At 35.6% G+C, this 21,165-nt stretch overlaps 1 protein-coding gene and 1 pseudogene across 1 annotated transcript; one reads left to right on the plus strand and one right to left on the minus strand.

Annotated features, from left to right (window-relative positions):
- Positions 1-8,541: 8,541 nt before the first annotated feature.
- LOC110737585 (meiotic recombination protein SPO11-like) lies at positions 8,542-9,024 on the plus strand. The gene has a single exon (XM_021917923.1). The coding sequence runs from the start codon at positions 8,542-8,544 to the stop codon at positions 9,022-9,024; it is 483 nt and encodes a 160-aa protein (XP_021773615.1).
- Positions 9,025-13,984: 4,960 nt separating this feature from the next.
- Positions 13,985-19,574, minus strand: LOC110737845 (annotated as a pseudogene).
- Between the last annotated feature and the right edge of the window lie 1,591 nt (positions 19,575-21,165).

Here is a 21,165-nt window from a genome sequence, read left to right on the forward strand (position 1 = left end):
TACAATTAATATTACAGCTTAATCTTGACTGAACCCTTCGGGTCGAACCCAATCGAACCACCATTCGAAACGACGAATCAATCCGAAGGATTAGATGAGTCATTAGAGTATTATGAACAGAGATGTCGGATATCGAGTATAGAGCGTCGAGACCGAGCGTCACAAGTCGAGTCGAATTTAGAATTCAACGAGACGTGAAATCAATTAAGTAACAAGTTCGAGCCTAGCCGTAGCCTCGCATTGGCCTAGCCATGTGAGTGCTAGGCTAGGCAAGGTCCCAAGCAATGCGTGCCTAGCATCCCCTAGCACACGCACATCGCATGGCACAAGCATCGCAAGATACGTGCATGCGTGTGGTGTGGTTGTGCATGCGTGGCTAAGCGTAGCCATCGCATCGTGCTAGGCATGGCTAGCACAGCCCGCAAGCATCGGAAGCATGGTGCGTGCTTGCTAGCATGCTAGGCCAAGCACCCAGCCATCGCTAGCCGCAAGCATCGGACATGCTAGCAGCGTGCTGGGTTGCGCTGCTTGCTAGCGTGCTAAGGCCTGGCGCATTGCTAGCAGCAGCCTCGTACATCGCACAGAACCACGCACCAGCTAGCAGCGTGCTGGGCATGCAGAGCTGTGCGTGTGTGCTAGAAAGCAGCAGCCTCGCATAGCAGCGCCTAGCACCACGCACCAAGCAGCAGCGAGCACGCGTGCTGGCTGGCCTTGTGTTGGCTGGCTGCGCATGCATTGCGGGCTGGCTATGCGTGTGTGCTATCTGGCTAGATGGGCTACCCAGCCTTGGTGCTAGGCGCCAGCTGGCAGCCTTGGCAGCCAAGGCGGGCTGCCAGCCAGCCACATGGAGGAGTGGTCCGGTTTCTTGTGTGGGGACCAATGGTTGGTCTTTGCCTTAGGGAGCAAGGTGGGTTGGTCCCCTCCCTTGGTGGTCCTCACCTTCTCCCTCTCCTCCCATTGCCACTTGTAACTTGTTGATTGAATTGCAATTATTATTTTGTTTTGATTAAAATAAAATAAGGGAAATTGCAAATCTCCCACATTGATTGAGAATGGGAAATCAAGGTTCATTTCCCTATAAATACCCAAGTTTTGGGATTTGGGAAAAACACTTGAGTGGAACTAAAAAGGCAACTCCTTAGAAAAGTGAGAAAACCTTAAGTTCGTAAAACACTAGTTTTTATTGGTCAAGTCCCGGCTAACCTTCGGGACTAGGACCATTCGGGTTGGGTTCGTGGGTACGAGCCGTTGGAGACCTTCGCATTTGCGGGGTTCGGGTTTTGAAGTAAGAGCTCGGGATCGAGCGAAGCACGCGCCAAGGGTATGAATGTCTTTTCCTTCTCTCTCTTAATTGTTGTTTAATATGTGTTTGCATGCTTAGTTGCCTTAATTAGTGGGCCGGTCTTGGGCGGGTTTTTCTTCCGCGTAGAGTCGGACTCTACGAAACCCAACAGCGGTATCGGAGCCGCGCTCACTTTGATTTTTGTAACTAATAATTAATTAAGGTGATTTAAAATGGATTTAAATTTCTGGTTGTGCTTTCTAATTAGATTAGAAGCTCGTTTTAATTAGTTTTAATCTCGTATTTTTTTACTAATTTTGGTTTACGAACCCAGATTTCGACTCAATAATAGTGATTTTTGGGTGGAATCGATGTTCTAAATCGTTTCTCGAGGGGTTTTTTGTTTTTGAAGAAAAATTTTAAATCTTTAAACCTTGATTAATTATGGCATGTTAAGGGTAGATTAAATGTATGGTTTCATCCCTAATCTACTGCAATTATAAACCCTATTAAGCATGTTTATGAAGTCATAATTAGTGCTTAATATGGTGTGTTCATTTTTCACATAAACTTGTAATTTCACAATTATGCAAATAAATTGCTTTAAAGTGGGAATGTTTATGGTGAATGTGCAATTTTTGAAGTTCCTAATGTATTAAAGATCCAATCTTTAAATGTTTAATTGGTTGGAACTTTGATTTCTAAATTCTACGTTGAACTAATTTTTGGATTTAGTCATTTTAAGTTGATTAAAGTCCTTAAAGTTCAAAACTTATGATTGAATTTTGATCAATCTTCATATTGGAAGATGTAATTTTTTCATTTGTACACAAGTTAATGTTGGAAAATTTTCATTGGATGAATGGGTTTATTTTTCCAACCCCTTTAATTTTGTCAAATCTCATTGTTAATTAATATTTTATGAGTGTAGGCCTTCAATTTTGTAGCATAAAGATAAACCTAAATTAATTCAAAGAATGGTTCTTGAATAATTTAGGCTTGTGCACTATTAAAATTGAATATATTTAAGTTAGACTTGTTATATTTTTTCATTATTGCCCAATGTTGATTCTAAAATTAATTTAGAGTCATAATTATGTCACACATATATCAGGATTAAAATCCCGAGAGAAATGGCACGAAAATCAAGGTAAAAACACCCAAGCGCCACCAAGGTTAGCCGGGCTGCTCACGCAGCCCACATGTGGCTGCCTTAGGTGCGCATGAGGGTGCTCCCACCTCGAGACGCGGATTCTACAGTGTGGCGGGGAGAGTGCACATGTGTTGCGTGATGGTGCGTGGTCTATGGCTGCTGGCAGGGCCTTGCGAGTGCTGCTGGGCATGGAGGCAGCAAGCCCTAGCAAGCCAGCCACTCGCTGCCAGCGCCAGCAAGCTTGCTAGCATGCCTAGCAAGCTACTGGTGCCAGCATGCGTGGCATGCATTGCTGGGAAAGCATGCTAGCGCCCAAAGCACGCATCCCACGGTTTTGGGTGGGCAATTTTTTCTTGAGTTATTGGATTTTTGCATAATTTTTCTGTTTTAATTTTATTTAATTATTTTAACGAGGCTAGGCCTCGGTTTTTCCGGCTCTTGCAAAATTAATTAATTTTGACAAAATTTGGGTTAACCGGCTTAATTAATTGGATTAATTAAGTTGGATGCGGAATTTAGTGGGAGCTTCGTTAATTGCATGAACTAATTGCGTCTTAAACACATAAAATGTTAAACAACTTTGACTAGTTTTAATTAGGCGCGTTAATTAGATTAACCACCTAAGTTAGTTACTAGTTCGCGCGCGTTACGCATTGTTACTTGTTTTCGTTGTAAAATGCATGGGCCATTCACATATAGTGAATGGATGAATGGAATGTATATTCTTTCACAGATTTTGAGAAAATGGCAACTAGTGGGGCCCGAATAGGATAGTAAATACGGACTGCGATCCATTATGTATTTTTGTAAATCTAAATACGGTCTGCGTACCGTTGCGTATTTTTGTACCTTAATATTTAGATTAATCCTAGTCGTAGTAGCTAGTAATTGAAATTTTGGCGCAGATATCTCAAGACGGTGTTTCTATGAAGACGAGCCAAGATGGTGCATCGAAGACCCTTGAAGATTTGAAGATTTCAAGGGGTCATGCTAGTTGCCAAATGCATCTTATTTTATGTTTTCTATATATAATTATACTTATATATGTGAATGATATGTTAGATGCATGATTAGGATTTCAAATGTTGCGATGATTAATTAAGTTCGCTTAAATCAACCAACATAGAAACCCTAGGTCCCTATAATATTGAGCCAAACTTGCCAATCTAAGAACGACACTTACCGAACTAATGCGCGTGGTGATGGGTTACGCCAAAGCGAGGCATCACCGCTTCCCTAGGAATGTAAGGTATACTAGGTATACAAGTCGTCTTGGTTAAGCTCAACGATATCAGTAAGGAGTCCTTAGATGTCGTGGCAATGGAGATAAAATGTCAAGGAAGCATTAGATGCGATGTTTTATCGAACCAAGAGTAGCTTGGAGCTATTAGCAATTGGATTGCTTACTCTAAAATATTAATTATATAAAATAATAAACACGTTAGTAACTTCAAGGAAAAATTAATAAACAATAATGAATGTTGAATTAACCTAAACTAGAGTTGATTTGGGGCCAAACCCTCAAACAGTTCTACCTTTCACGCCTTGGTTTAAGCGTAGAGCTACGGGTAAAGTACGGACTCCGAGGAGTGCTTAAGGGATGTATTGTGGAAGAATAAGGTAGGCTAGTGTTTAGGTTAAAGCAAGAGAGAGAAGAGAGAATGATTGTTGGTGCCCCAAAACTGAGGAAATCAGCCTCCTATTTATAGAGAAAAAGAGTAGGGTGAAGCACGGAATCCTAGAAGTGAAAAGTGCCGCGGAAAAAACCCTAGAAAAATACCGTGTCACGGCAGAAATTGCTGTGGCGCAACAAATTCCAATTTTTACGCGTTTTTAAAACTTTGATACCTTTTGATCCGTAACTCGTAATAAGGCATATAATATATCCTTGAAAATCTTATCAAGTCTACTTTCCAACCCAATTAGAATATGGTCAAAATCTTTTTTAGATTTTAAGATATTGTCATTTTAGTGCAAGGGTGTCGGTTTTGGGCCGAGTTTTAGTGTTATACTTATATTTTCTTTGTTTTAAATCGGAATTGGGATTATGATATATCGTTGGAAATCTTATTGAAATTCCTGTCCAACCAAATAATATTGTGCCACGCAATCAGTTTAGCTCAGTTTTGTGATGTGGAAACGAAAAGTGGAAAATAAGTTATGGTTTGGGCAAAATTGGCTAATAATTAGGTTGGTTTATGAAAAGTATTGGATTGAACATATATGGATTTAAGCACTCCAAAAATTATATACTCAACCCGACCAATAATGGCGGTGAAAGGTTGTTCATCATCGGGTTTTGTTTAGGGGAGACATTTTTAGGTGTCCATTCTTTCCTTTTCTACCTTTGTCTTAGGGAACTCCTCCTTTGTCAATTTGACATCCGATGAAAGAGGAGAGAGCCGAGGCTTAGCATCAACCATGTTGAACCGCTTGAGCACTTTGTTGACATATTCCTCTTAGGTTTCCTTGTATGTTTGCTCGATGCTTGGTTATGTATTAATGTGCTGGTTTAAAAGTTTCCCTCTGTATGAGTCAGGTTTGAGGCTGGAGCACCAGCAATTGGAGAAGTCATTGGCTTAGGAGAAGCTATAGATTATCTATCAGGAATTGGCATGCAAAAGATACATGATTATGAGGTTTGTTCCAGTGTTCATTGTTGGTACATTTCCCTATTCAAATTTCAATGAATAATTCTTGAATAATTGTCATAAAGCTTTAATTGTTGCTTCAAAGATTTATGTAAATTCATTATCATTTGGACTAACATAAGTTATGTCTTGATCTAAATTGGGAATAGCAATTCCCTTTTCCATGCGTATGGACTTTAAAGTTTTGAAACATCTACCGTTTTTCAACAAAATTTCCAATAATTTAGTGTAATATCATTGTTAGTTGAACAAGTAATGATTATGTCGTCATCCGATTGGAAATAACATTTCCCTTATTCTTGTGTATGGACTTTAAAAAATTGAACATCTATGAATGTTGAGACATCATTACTAATAATTGAGTAAAACTTTGTAGAAATATATGTCATGAACCTTCCTTATAGGGAAGGTTGTTATAAAATAGCCAAGTAGGAAGGGTTAATTTAGGATTGCTATAATATGTTGGTTAGTAGTGGTTTAAGGAATAAGTTAGCAAGCAAGTTAGTTTTTGTATATATAGAGTAGAAGAAAAGCCTCATGTTGAATGTTGAAGAGAGTTCCAGTTGTTTAGTGGGACAGAGTGAGCCTATGGAAAGCTCATACTTGGGGTGAGAATTTACCTCTCGAAAGTGGAAAGATCAATCAAATCCCTGTAATTTGCATTTTATTAGTACAATGACCTCCCCCTTCCTTAATATTCTTCCATTAATGATGCTTAAGTTGTGTTAATTGATAACACATGGCGCCTTAGGAAGTTGGGAAAATCCATAATGCCAGTAAGATGGAGCTTATAAAGAAGGCTGATTAGAAGACAGGGACAGTATAAAAGAATGATTGAGGAGATCTAGCAACTCATCTAGAAAATTCAATAGTTATTGTACTTTCTCTAACAGAAAAAAATACAGCGAATGAATATTTTATACCTCACAAATAATGCCCTCATTGGTTGAGTTTTTTTTGTTACGAAGGAAGTAGTTAGTTAGGACGCATTTTATTAAGCAGATGTTTTAAGTGTTCAAGCCACTGTATCTTTTTTTTTTCTTCTTCTTTTTTTTGTTTTTTTTGTTGTTGTTGTTGTTGATAGGGTTCAAGCCACTACATCTTGATCCTTTTCAATTAGAATTTCCGATTATAATTAAAGGCCTTTTCTTTTTAAACCACATTTCTTGTTTCAATTGGAATCACATCTCTTTTCCACGTCTATGGACATTGTAAATTTTTCAATCATCCACTATTTGATTGAATTTTCCAACATTATAATTGACTTGAAAGTTGTAATTTCAATTTTCAATCTTATAGTAGTTATTTATAATTGTCAAAGGAATCTCACCAATATAGACTTCCAACTTTCCAAGTATATATCATAGGCATATTCCACATTATAGTAATGTTTTGCTCATTGCTATCATTCCCTAATAATGTGTATATCTCAAAATCTATTTAGTGGTTCTGTTTTGTTAATGTCGATGCTTTTACTCATATGGAAACTATATCCATAAAAATCCTTACCAGAACCAAAGCTTCTGGCTTCATTGTATTTACATGATATTCATTAGTGTAAACCTATCAGAATTTGTTCTTGTTGAGTTGAGCTAAGTTGCAGTTATCCAAACTTACAGGTATTTGTTAGAATATTTTTCTCCCACTTACCTCAGAAAACAAAGACAAGACTAAAGAGGCCAATGAATGAGAGATACTATTGATGATTAGCCTTTAAGACTGTATGGCTCCTCAGAAAGTCTGTATACAGTATTGTAACAATGTACTATATTAACTTTTGTGCTCCTCTTCAGGTGGAATTGGCTGATTATCTATATGGAAAGCCAGCCTGTGTACCTAAAGTTCAAATATATGACCCTAAGCCATCCCAGATAGTTCGACGAGCTGCTCTTTGTTCATTTAATGCGGAGAACTTAGAGCAACTCCAATGGTTGTAGGTAGGGACTTGCTTGCAATATTAAATAATCCCTAGCTACTAGCTTAACCATTGGAGCTAGAAAATGCAATTAGCTTGGCCAAGCAAATTAGTTTTGTCAAGCTAATTTGCATGGAAAAAAACTTGCTAAAATAAAACAAATTAGAATAAATAAAATGAAATTTATCAACGTAAATTAAGGAGGTGTGATCCATTTAAATAGTAAGCTATTAGCTAGCCATTGGAGCTAAAATGACAATTAGCTTAAAAGCTTATGTGGCATGGCAAGCTAATTTGACAATTTGCTTGCCATTGGAGTTGCTCTTACATCCAACTGATATTGCCACTTTTCTTGATCAACAGGTACAATTATACTTTTCCATTTTTTCTCTTCCTACAGCCTTGCGCAATAAACCCTTACATTGGATCATATCGGTTAATGTTGGTGTTTAATTTTTCTGTGCGTCTTTCTTTTTTCTTGAAGTATATATCATTCTGAAAAAGTCAAAGATTTAAGTGTTTTTCTTTTTATTTCTCCTTTGTTTCTCTTCAGCATGGAGTGGCTATCAGGCAGGTCACCATTGTGCCCAACCTTTGCATCTCCATTTAGGGACTAATGCCAGTGCCCGTGCTAGCCTATATTTTTACAACACAAGAGAGGATGTCGATAGTTTCATTGAGGCACTAGATGACACAATTACGTTTTCCAGTTCATTTATGCAGAAATGAACATGTAAGACGTTTTAGAGGGTCATTTGATCATATTGTAGATTTGGTGTATGAATGAGAGTGAAAGTTTTTTATTCTTTTATTCAATTAAGAGGCAATGATAAGGGGCATAAAAGTCTTGTAATCCAATCCTCTGTATAAAACGCTGCGTAGAGGAGCTTTTTGAAAAAGAGAGTTTTTGCTCCAAAACTCTGTTATAAAACTCTGTTTACCAAACACCATATTAACTAATGGTGATCTTTATCGACGTTTCTTCTTTTATCTTTGATTTCGTATTATCTGAATTTTTCCTTGTTTTGTTTTTTGTTATTGTTTTGTTCCTCATATTTCTGATTATCATTTATCTCTATTATGTACTTGTGCGGCTCTACTAATTTAAATCCAAATGGCCTCGGAAGAAGTAACCGGTGGTGATGCTGATGTTAGTGGTGTCAGTGCCAAGTTTGAGCATCTTAAGTTGGAGGGAGAGGGAGAGCGAGGGAGCTACATTCTACGTTGAGGTGCAAACCTTTGATCACAAAGCTATGTTAGAAAAGTTACGAGGTCTCCTATAAAGTATCCAAGAAAATCGGTTCGCTCATCTCCTAGATAGAGGCAAAATGAATTTTGAATTTAATGAGAATAAGTGTTATGCTTATTGTGAATTCAAAGAGGATAGAAAGCTTCGTCCTTTGAGTGTCACTTTTTTTAAAATTCTAACCGGCCTTCTTGTTTCGAAACTTGAAGCAATAGTACAAGGAAAACTTCGTTAACCCCCATTCATTCCCTCTATTATAATTTGTCAAACAACCATAAAAAAGGGGAAGTAACCATGGCTAAAGTTTCGTCTTATATCGATGATTTATGTTGCCATTTTCTTTGCACCCGACAATCATTAGGTGTTAAAGCGTCAGACTCAAATTCAATTTTTGTTGGAAATATTGTTGTCATTAGAAGCGATATTGATTCAAATGGAGATATTGAGGACGATGCTAGTATATTGAATCGACCGTATAGAGTCAATTTCTCTAATATCAAATCTATTAAAATCGCCAACGAACATCCAAAATTTATTCTTATTGTAGAAAAGATGACTGTTTTTGAAGATTTACTCTCACAAAGGTTCCACCGCCAGTTTCCATGTGTCGTCAAAACCGGTGGGGGTGAACCAAGCTTAGATTGCAGGATGTTTGTTAGAATGGTGTGGGAAACCTTACAAGTGCCTGTTTTTGCTCTCGTTGATTGTAATCCTGCTGGTTTTGAGATCTATAAGACCATAGCCGTTTCTATATTGTGGTGGCCCGGGGCAAAATGATAATACTTTTGTTGAATAAATCATTTGTATTTAAAATTATAAATATTTATGTAATTTGTTAATTGATAAAAAATTTTATGTAATTTGTTAATTACTTTATCCGTTATTTTAATTGCATTATTTACACTTTTCCACTATTCACACACCTCTTTTGAATTTCTTTTGTGATTTATTCGTTAGAATATCATATTTTTAAATAGTTATATGTAATATCTTATTGCATTCGCCCCTTAATTTCGTGATTAATCAATTTATTACATGGTTATGACACACACAAAATGTGCATAATTATACTTCTACATTGGAATCCTTCTTTGACTCGACTCATTCTATGAAAGAGTATTAAATTTACTTACTTGTCCCAATCTATAAATATGAGTGAGAAATAAATAATAATCATGTTTCATTAATAATAAATGTAGCTCTTTCTTATAAAATAGAATTAAGGTTACATTAATTTTTTCTTGTTACTTATAAAATGGAATTTGAGTGCCGCAGAAAAGCTAGTTCACTTTTAATAAATGTATCATGTCATAATTAAATTATCATTTCTTATCATGCTTGTAAACAAGTCATTAAATAGAATTTTTCAAACAATCCAAGAATCATAATTTTCTAATAATGATGTCACTTCAATTTTCAAAGTATATTAAATACCTAATATGATACTATGCGAATATTAAAAAATTCATACATGCATACATACCAAGTTAAATTATGGTGAATAGTCACAACCACTAAAAATCATCTCACTCGAATTCTCCTATATCGTAAAAATAATTATTGTCAAAATAAAATTGCATAATTAAAATATTCTAAGCCTAAAACAACAAAAAACCTTCTCATGTGAGAAATAAAAACTTGTAGGAAATCTTCTGAAACGAGTACTATCATCAGTAACACATACACATCTAAATCCCTTCTAATTCAAAGTGTAATCTCAATTTCGATGACTTTGATATAAATTATTATTATAAAAAAATAACATTCATTAAGATATCTTTATTTAACTACAATTATAATAAATCATTTTATAATAAATCATTTTATAATAAATTCAGACATTTAATGCTAGAAAAATAATCCCTCCATTTTTTAAAGTGCGCATCACTTTAATCGGCATAATTTTTTAGGAGATTGACTTGAATTCTATAAATAATATGCACAAAAAAATTGATACATTGTATAAAATTTCATAGTATCAACTAATTATAATAAATATACGATCGAATCTACTAAAGGTGAATAAGTGTTATGCTTATTGTGAATTCAAAGAGGATAGAAAGCTTCGTCCTTTGAGTGTCACTTTTTTAAAAATTCTAACCGGCCTTCTTGTTTCGAAACCTGAAGCAATAGTACAAGGAAAACTTACTTCGTTAACCCCCATTCGTTTCCTCTATTATAATTTGTCAAACAACCATAAAAAGGGAAAGTAACCATGGCTAAAGTTTCGTCTTATATCGATTATTTATGTTGCCATTTTCTTTGCACTTGACAATCATTAGGTGTTAAAGCATCAGACTCAAATTCAATTTCTGTTGGAAATATTGTTGTCATTAGAAGCGATATTGATTCAAATGGAGACATTGAGAACGATGCTAGTTTATTGAATCAACCGTATAGAATCAATTTCTCCAATATCAAATCTATTAAAATCGCCCAAAGAACATCCAAAATTTATTCTTATTGTAGAAAAGATGACTGTTTTTGAAGATTTACTCTCACAAAGGTTCCACCGCCAATTTCCATGTGTCGTCAAAACCGGTGGGGGTGAACCAAGCTTAGATTGCAGGATGTTTGTTAGAATGGTGTGGGAAACCTTACAAGTGCCTGTTTTAGCTCTCGTTGATTGTAATCCTGCTGGTTTTGAGATATATAAGACCATAGCTATTTCTAATATTGTGGTGGCCCAGGGAAAAATGATAATACTTTTGTTGAATAAATTATTTGTTTTTATAATTATAAATATTTATGTAATTTGTTAATTGATAAATAATTTTATGTAATTTGTTAATTACTTTATCCGTTATTTTAATTGCATTATTTACCACTTTTCCACTATTCATACACCTCTTTTGAATTTTTTTTGTGATTTATTCGTTAGAATATCATATTTTTAAGGAAAAATTCATGGGAATAATCCCACCTTTGGGCCATTCGTTTTTAATAATCCCCCCTTTGGATTATTTTTTAATAATCCGACCTTTACCCCCCATTTTATTTTAATAGCCCCAACTGGTCATGTAACCTGTTATAACAGGTTACATGACACGTGGCGGCCCGTGATTGGTCAAAAAAATAAAAATAATTTTTTTTTTAAAAAGTTAGTTTTTTTACAAGAAAAAAAAATAAAAAAACCACCTAGCACCGGGGCCAGCTGCCTAAACCCGCTTTCTCCTGCGGCTCCGGCCACCTAGCCCTCTACCCAGCACCGGATCCGGCCACCCAGCCCCCAACCACATCACCGGCACCGGCGTCGGTGCGCAACGATCCCCTACCTGATCACAGGAGATTTCAACTAAGGTGGGGGTATGGGTGAAGGTGGTGGTGGTTTCGGTTCAGGTAGGGTGATGGGTGGTGGTTTCGGTTCAGTTGGTGAAGGCAATAGTTGTTTGGTAGGTGGTCTCGGGTTGGGGTATGGGTGAAGGTGGCTGAGGTGGTGGACTGGAAACCCAACCCTAACCCTAAACGCCTTCTCCGTCCTGATCCCGGCCCCCTCCCTTTCCCCCGTTCCGATTCCGGCAACTCTCCCCTTCCCCCGACCCTATTCTGGCCTCCCTCCCCTTTCCCCGGCTCGAGTTCTGCCACCCACACATTCCCCCGCCATGATTTTAGCCTCCCTCACTTTCCCCTGCCTCGATTTAGGCCGGCCGGACCACCCACAATAGCGACGACGACGACGTACGTGAACTTCGATCTGATGGTCAGGGCTGGTGGAGGAGGTAGCTGGGGCCAGTGGACGACGATAACGCGGTGGCTGGGACTTGTGGAGGAGGTGGCTGGGTTGCTATTTTTTTTGTTTTTTTTTTAAATTTTGTTTTTTAATTTAAAATTTTAGACAAATTGTATAGTGACACGTGTATTTTAAACCCAAAAAAAAAATATGACCGGTTTAACCGGTTTCTGGTCAGGTGGGACCATTAAAAAAGAATTGGGGGTAAAGGTCAGATTATTAAAAAATAATCCAAAGGTGGGAATATTCCCATGAATTTTTCCTATTTTTAAATAGTTATATGTAATAATTTATTGCATTCGCCCCTTAATTTCATGATTAATCAATTTATTACATGGTTATGACACACACAAAATGTGCATAATTACACTTCTACATTGGAATCCTTCTTTGACTCGACTCATTCTAAGAAAGAGTATTAAATTTATTTACTTGTCCCAATCTATAAATATGAGTGAGATAAATAATAATCATGTTTCATAAATAATAAATGTAGCTCTTTCTTATAAAATAGAATTAAGGTTACATTAATTTTTTCTTGTTACTTATAAAATGGAATTTGAGTGCCGCAAAAAAGCTAGTTCACTTTTAATAAATGTATCATGTCATAATTAAATTATCACTTCTTATCATGCTTGTAAATAAGTCATTAAATAGAATTTATCAAACAATCCAAGAATCATAATTTTCTTATAACGATGTCACTTCAATTTTCAAAGTATATTAAATACCTAATATGATACTATGCGAATATTAAAAAAATCATACATGCATACATACCAAATTAAATTATGGTGAATAGTCACAACCACTAAAAATCATCTCACTCGAATTCTCCTATATCGTAAAAATAATTATTGTCAAAATAAAATTGCATAATTAAAATATTCTAAGCCTAAAACAAGAAAATACCTTCTCATGTGAGAAATAAAAACTTGTAGGAAAACTTCTGAAACAACTACTATCATCAGTAACACATACACATCTAAATCCCTCCCAATTCAAAGTGGAATATCGATTTTGATAACATTGATATAAATTATTACTATAAAAAAAATAAAATTCATTAAGATATCTTTATTTAACTACAATTATAATAAATTATTTAATAATAAATCATATTATAATAAATTCAGACATTTAATGCATGAAAAATAATCCCTCCATTGCTTACTATTAGCATATATACTAATGATGTATTCATTCGTTCCAAAAACTTAAGAGATGTTGGATTCGATGAGGTTATTTATGAGGATTTAGGTTTCATCAGTCCTTTTCCTTTTACTTCTCTTCAAATATCAAGTACTAAACTTTAGTATTTTTTTAATTTCTTATGGCTTTGTGTTTTCTTGTTTAGTCCTTGAAGTTCCACAGAGGAGACTAGATGCAGTCGAGAAAGAAAAGAAAATATTCGTTGCAAACTTCTCTTAGGTTTGTTTTACTACAATTAGGAGTATTAAGAAAATAATCGTTGCAAACTTCTCTTAGGTTTGTTTACTGATGTTTTTTTTTTGGGTGTTGATTTGCTTAAATCTATTAAGCTTTATCTATAGGGAGATAGTTGGTTGGACAACCAAGTTGGTGAAGAGGTCATTTGGTGAGCAAGGATGGGGTTTGTTCATTTTGTTGAGAAATCAGTGACTGTAGCCGGCATCTCTGATTTATTTTTACAAGTATTATCAGTTATGATTTATGAATCATGTGTAATTTGACAATTATTATCATACTCATTAGTTTTTTCTAAAGAGGGGAGAGAACAATGGTAAAAACTTGTACACCAAATAATAGAAACAATCAATTGTAGTCTTTTACACTACTAAATTATCTCTTCAACTCACACCGCCAAATTGTTCATATAGTCCGGTTGTATTGCTATTTATTAAAGACCGCTTGAGCTATACATAAAAAAAAATTGTATCAATTTTAATTTAAAAATGCTACATTCTTTGACATTAGTCCAGCGTTAATGAGAGGGTAGAAGAAAAAAACCAAGGACACTATGCTATCGTATATATAGTGCTTCTATTTTCAAGGTTAGCTGTCTTCACAATATAGTTCTACTTACCAATTATGTATTTCTATTATCTGATTATGCCTACTTATAAATAAATACAAATATTACCATTTACCCTCATGACATTACATATTTTTAAAAAATCTTGAAATCACGACAATTTACTTTAAACTCTTCATAAGAATAATAAATATTTAAACCAATAATTACGACAAAAATTCACACGCTGAACTATCGAGGGCTACTAGTAATCAACAAGCTAGCCACTTCATGGCCCTCGCATCTTTTCAACAATAAACCTACTCTTTTCTTCGATATGGCGCCTCTTCTCTTCTATATCTCACCCATCTTTTTCCCCAAGTCAAACATCCTAGCTTTTCTTCCCACCGGCGGCTTCTTAGACCTTGCATCATCTTCTTCATCATTGCTCCTTTCTTCGCTCAAGCTTACATACCTTGAAGTAGAAGGCTGGCTTTTGGAGTTCTCTTGCTTCTAGTGCAAAACCATATCTAGTGCTTCTTCGTTTTGCAATAATGGTGTTTTCAAATCCTGCGAAGAGACACCGCCGTCTGACGAACTTCTAGGAATGGCTGTAGATGGGACAATTTGACCACTATCTTCAGATACAGGTTCCTTTACAGAATCAACTTTATTCCTCTTGTCTTCTATGTTTTTGTCTTTAGGCACATAGGAAGGGATATCAGGGGGCACTTCTCGATTAAACCACATTAATGGAGCAGCATTACGTGGAACCCAATCATCTCTCTCCGCTAACATCCATGAAACAGACACACTTTCACAATTTAGAAGCACTAAAGTATCCCGAATAGATTGACTGCATTAAAAAGATATGATGGGATCAGCAAAACAGAGCCAAATTAACTTAACTATTGTTCTTGGCTGCTAAATCAACCCATATATAACAGATACTGTATTAGTAATTATCTTGGAAAGGGTTTTGTAAGTTGAAAAGAAATAAAAACAAAAACAAGAGACAGTTTATACTTAAAGTTAGCTATATACGTAACGACATAACAGAAAATATATATCGCAGGTCATACACTACAAAGTTGGAATTTTACCCCATATTTACAACAAATGACATATGCAACATGAAAATCCATGCTGCGCAAGTTAAAACAGAACGACATATATTAGCCCAGATCAGGTAGGTAATGTTAATTATGTAAGCATTACCAGCAATATCATAATTACAATACATAATGGTGGGATTTGAAAGACACAAGGCGCAAGCCCATGCAGTTGAAAACTATGGAGAATGGCAAACTATCATCAACAACATAATTTAAGATGTTGAACTAATTCAAGATTTAAATAAAAAATTTAAATTTTATGATTTAAGATGGAAACACCTAATTCTGACTTTAAACCGATTGATAAAAAATGAAGCTATACGTCCATTGCTAAGCTTGTGATCCTTGACAGAAGGTTCCAACTGGAACTGTATATCAGGCATACTGGTGAACCCAAACCAAACCTGGTCAGATGGTGGTGGTTTCATATGCAAATGGACAGAGACAGCAATAGATGGCAATAAAAAGAGAAAAAAAAACTGCATATCCATTATAGGAGCAAAAAGCCTAACAGAAGAAAAACTGAAATGCAACAACAGTAGAGCACCATTTAACACCTTTTAAAAACAAAAATCAATAAAACTGCAAAAAATCTAAGTACCTAACCTAAGAAAAATTGAATAGTAGCAACAATAAACAGTTGGCCACCCTACTCAGCAAAAATGAAAATAATCCTAACACCTCATATCAGCTAATGAATCTCTATTCCACAAAACAACCAAGACACAAACCCCAGGAAAGATATGAAAAAAAATCAGCTAACAGTACTCTCTCGTAATCAACAAAATTACTATAAAGCACTAAGAGAATGAAAAGAAAGGTACATTATTAGTGTGTGGCTCGCCGTTAGCTTTGGTGAGTGTTGGATCCGGTACCTTCTCCCCTTATTTATCATGATCAGGAAGCTCCTCCTAGCATTGTTTTCTTTGGTTTCTCCCATACAGTTAAACACGAACAAAAACAAATCAGTGTTTTTTTTTTTAAACCAAAGAAATCAAAATCATGATCCAACACTATAACTGAAAGAATAGGAAATTGGAGCAACAAAAACCGAAGGTAAATTAACAAGAATAAACAAGGATTGGATAAAACCTCATAAATCATCGTGAAATGGGGGATGGAGAAGGGGAATCCGGTGATAATCCAAAAGGAACTTACCCGAGTGTAGCTTTGAGTTATTGAAATCATTAAAAATCTACAAAACCCAGATCTGAATCTCAATCCACTGATGAAAAGGCTAAAAGCTTTAGGATCTGCACAACCTAGATCTGAAATTCTGAATCTTATGAAGAAGAAAGAAAGCACATAAACAAGCTTCCAGAATTCCAGTGAGGGAAAAAAGACGCTCACAAAACTGTAATTACAAACACCAAAGGTAAGAAATAAAAACAAAATTCAAAAATTCAAAAGACTTCTATTTAAAACAAAAACAAAAGAAACAAAAAAACATTGCACTTAGAAAAACCCTAATTTGAAACGCCAGTGATGAGCAACATGAACAAGAAAAGATGGAAGAAAAGTAAAAAGCAAAGAGTTTTATTTCAAAAATGCAACGCGCACTAAACACGTGTTGCATGTAAAATCATCACACACACACACACACACACATTAAAATTGCAAACTCTAACCCAACGAACAATTATAACATCTACCAAATAGAAAAGACAATAAAGAATAAACTTTACTGGAAAGCCTACTAGTATTGTTTCCATAATACGAAGTACTAAATAAACAAAGCATATTGACACAAAGATTGTCTCCATTCATCAACAACAACAACAAAAAAACACAGAAATTAGTCGGATGGTAAAATGAGGAGGTTAACATACCAGAACCCCTACAAGCACCATCTTCACGACTCAGAACAGTTGTCGCAGCATTTGATGAGAAGCCCAGCCGCTAAACCTGGTCAACCTTAAGATATGGCTCATCTACAGTAAAAGTTTACACTTTCTACACTCAATTCACTATTGCTATTGATTTGTAAAGTTTGTCCTCATGCCCATATTAAGCATGCAAAATAAAAAAATAAATAAAGAAAAGACAGCAAATTAAAATTGTGGTAATTGGCAATATAAGTAAATGAGCAAAGAGTAAATCCTCAGCCCAAAGATCATGTCTATAAAAGACTTAGTATCAGAATATCAGACATAAAAACACTACTAAAATATACGAGTAAAGCATTAGAGCCCTAGACTAGTAAATAGGTGGGTTTTAAAATTTAAACCCAATCCTTTGCAGAAACTTTCTTGGGGATAAAATCGTTGTCGAAATAGCGAGGCTGAAATAGTACACTCTTGCCATGCTGTTCAAGCCAGTCCAATGCTTTCAACCAGTCTTCCTTCCTACGCAGATGGGGATTCACCCTGAGCATACGAATAACCTTGCCAAAGTCATAAGCAGATCCACGACAGGCATGGTCATGGTCATCAGAAGCATCAGCAGTACGGAGACTAAGACTGTTGAGCTGAGAAGGCCTGAGGCCGAGCCACTTGATGTCCAAATATTCAACCAAAAAAGATGCATCTTTAGAATCTATGTCCCAACTCACACGAACAATAAGGTACTCGGACTTAGCACGAACAATAAGGTACTCGGACTTAGCAGCCAAATTAGATTGCAAAATCTTCCAAATCCGGTCACTGGGAGCCAAAAGTACGACAGATGCAGAGGTGCGGACAGAGTGGGCTGACTCAACATCCACCACAGGAAGAGATGACCCTACCTCGCTGTACAACTTGAGATTGCCATCAATGCCAAGGTCTTCTAACTTCAGCAACATAAGGGAGTTGGAGTTGTAAATCCTTGGTTTTAGGTCTGCCTTCCCTCGCCATTGAATAGCCATTCTTCCTGCTGACCTTGTTCTTCTTCTCCTCCTCCTCTGCTTTTGCTTCCTCTTCCTCTCGCACTTGCTTACACTTAGCCTCCCAGCGACTCTCCTCCAAAGCCGCATCTTCTATTTCTTTACTACGATGAAATAGAAAAATGGCAAGAGTGGGGTGGTGACAGGCAGGATAATAAGATCCTAATGTCCTGTCATCGTCCGTCAAGAAGAGTCCTTCAGATGATAACATCCTGACTCGGTCAGGATCATCTAATGCCAACCCATTTTCACTTAATTTCTTGCACATCTTAGACTTGACATTGAATATGGTATCGGAATATTTGAAACCGTCCAATGTGAATGTCTTATCATCATAGCCAGGAAGTGCGAATACCTGTACCTGAAAATTAATATTAAATCAACAATGAGATGAGTTGATATTTTGATTTTTAATGGGGCAGGGTTGTGCTATTAGGGAAAATTCCTAATTTACCTCGAGATATGCATTTCAACTAAGGGTTTTATCACTCACAATTATTATTGTTGTTATTTTTATTATTACTATTACTATTATTATTATTATTTCAACTAAGTAAATTACAAGGAATAAATAATTAACTAATGAAATCAAATCAAATCAATAAAACGAAAACTGGCAAGTCAACTAAAGTGCATGTGCATCGTAGAAGTTTTGGACAAAGACAGAAAAGATAATCAAAAATTGGTAAAGAAAACAATTACCTCAATTGTGATGTCCATCACCTTGATTACAATTACAATTTCCTTCCTTCAAACAAACAAATATATAGTTAATAACCAGAAGGGGCAGAAGATAAATCGAGAAATATATATATATATATCTGAATGAACTTCAAAGTTAGGGTTTCTATGCACGAAAATTCAAAATTATGAACAGAACCGAATCAATCTGAGACAACACATCACATACCTTAATTCTTCTATTCAATAATTAATTATGGTGAATCCAGAGAGGAGAAAAAAAAAAAAAAATCGAAGTAACTAAAATCAATTTAGCCATAAATGAATTAAGGTAGCGTTTGGGAACACGGATTTCATTTAAAATTTTGTAATTGAAATCATGATTCGAAATCCAATTCCAATTCCATTTCCTCAAACTCGTTTGGAAATCAAAAAATTGAATTCTTATATCATTGTTTGGATAACCTTGTAATTACATTCAACCAAATTTAAGCAAAGAACAAATTAAACATAAAGTATATGGACTTAGTAAGGAATAATGTTATGCAATTAGATAGATAGAATGAAGTAAAGAATATACCTGCTATGCAGTACAATAGAACGATCAAAGCATAAAACCTTGAAGAAATTAATTTTTCAAATCACTTCCAAAATATCACAATCAGAAACATCTTATTCCATCATTCAATAATTCTTCCGAAACAAATGTTGAAAATAAATTAAACCTAACAAATTAAATCACGAACGCAAACACAAGAAATCAAACATAAACAGCTAACACAATTGAATTTCATTTGCGCCAAACAAACACAAATATCATTCGAATAAATAATGCGAAATGAATATAACCATCATTTAAATATGATCGATTTCGTTTTTAATGGTGAAAAATTCAATCGAAAAATGCCAAAACATGCAAAACCAAATGGGAAATCATGAAAAATCAAATAACATACCTTGAATAATGACCCTAAATTGAAGGAGATTAAAGAGAGAGAAACGAAAGAACTGACACTAATGAAATGAAGGTTGGATTGAAAATGGGTTGGATCAAAAGTGGGCTGGACTTCGAATGTAAGGGGGTAAGGGTTGGAATTGTGAGTTTTGCTTATCACCTTATTATGGAATTGGGCTAATTTCAATTTCAATTTCTCAACTAATTTAAATTTCAATTTCAATTTTTCAACCATCCAAACAATGGAATTGGGCTAATTTCAATTTCAATTTCTCAACTAATTTCAATTTCAATTTCAATTTCTCAACCATCCAAACAATGGAATTGGGCTAATTTCAATTTCTCAACCATCGAAACAATGGAATTGGCCCAATTCCATCATTTCAAATGAAATGACGGGTTTCCAAACAAGCCCTAATATTATTGCTTTAGATCAATAAATCTATAGTTTTTGACTGATGCAGCAACCATGAAAATCAAATAATTATCCATTTTATAAAATTACAAATAGTTCCTATTAAAAGTTCAACGGACAAACAGACTACACGTTAAAATTGAAGAAGAAGAAGAAGTAAATAAAAAACTTACAATAAACCCTAAACATTAAATTAAATTACATAAACTCCCTTTAATACCTTTTAATTGCCGATGCTGCTGAAGAGCCAAAATGGAATTACGAAGTAGGAGTATTAGAGATGAGAATTTTTTTCAAGGAGAGGATAAGTTTGAATTTGAAACTGGTGTGGGATTGTGGGTTGTGAATAGAGAGAGGAGGTGAAACGAGGTCTTTCCAGGTCGATCCGTTGGATTGATATGCGGAGGTGATCCAGTGGCATTTTTGTTATTTAGAAAACTTTTACAAATACCACGTGCAAATCATGTGATGTCTATTGGAACGGATTTATTTGTTTCCAGTTGCACAACTAACTATAATATTTGACCATGGTTTTTGTTTTTAACCTCCATCAACCTGAAAGAACCGAAGTATTCTTTGTAAGTAGGAGCTCCACTTGAGCTTTTTCTGGGTAGAATGCCGGTCCGAACGCCGACGACGATGGTGGTCGAGTCGCTGCTGACGGAGTAAATGAAGGTAAGACCCAATTTTATGTTTTGTATTCGTACTTCTCCTAAATTAGTTGAAAATGAAGATCTGAGTTTTGTAAGATTATTTGTAATTGAAAATGTGAGCTATTGTGGTTGTAGAATTTTATTACCCAAAATTTGAGTTGTGGTTTGAGTTGAAGCTGCTACTCGTTTGATTAAATTACAATATGTGAAGCTGCGTCCACTAACCGAGTAGTTAATAGGCAAGTTGAATTGCAAGGCATTGTCTTTTCCAAAATTTATTTTTGATTAGGGGATTTAAACCCCGCCACATGGACCAATGAAATCTAGCCACGTGGACCAAATAGAGCCCGCCACGTGTCACCTCGTGAGAGGTCCAAGTTGGACCAATTAGGCCAAGACACGTGGCTGGCAGATTGCCAACTAGGAAAGTGGCCTTTAATGGCCCATCTGCCTAGGCAAGCCCAGTCATCTCTAGGTTTTCAGAAACCTAGTACTGGCACGCATTCCAACACC

The sequence above is a fragment of the Chenopodium quinoa genome, unplaced genomic scaffold (assembly GCF_001683475.1).
Source record: "Chenopodium quinoa cultivar QQ74 unplaced genomic scaffold, ASM168347v1, whole genome shotgun sequence".
In the NCBI taxonomy this organism is placed as follows: domain Eukaryota; kingdom Viridiplantae; phylum Streptophyta; class Magnoliopsida; order Caryophyllales; family Amaranthaceae; genus Chenopodium; species Chenopodium quinoa.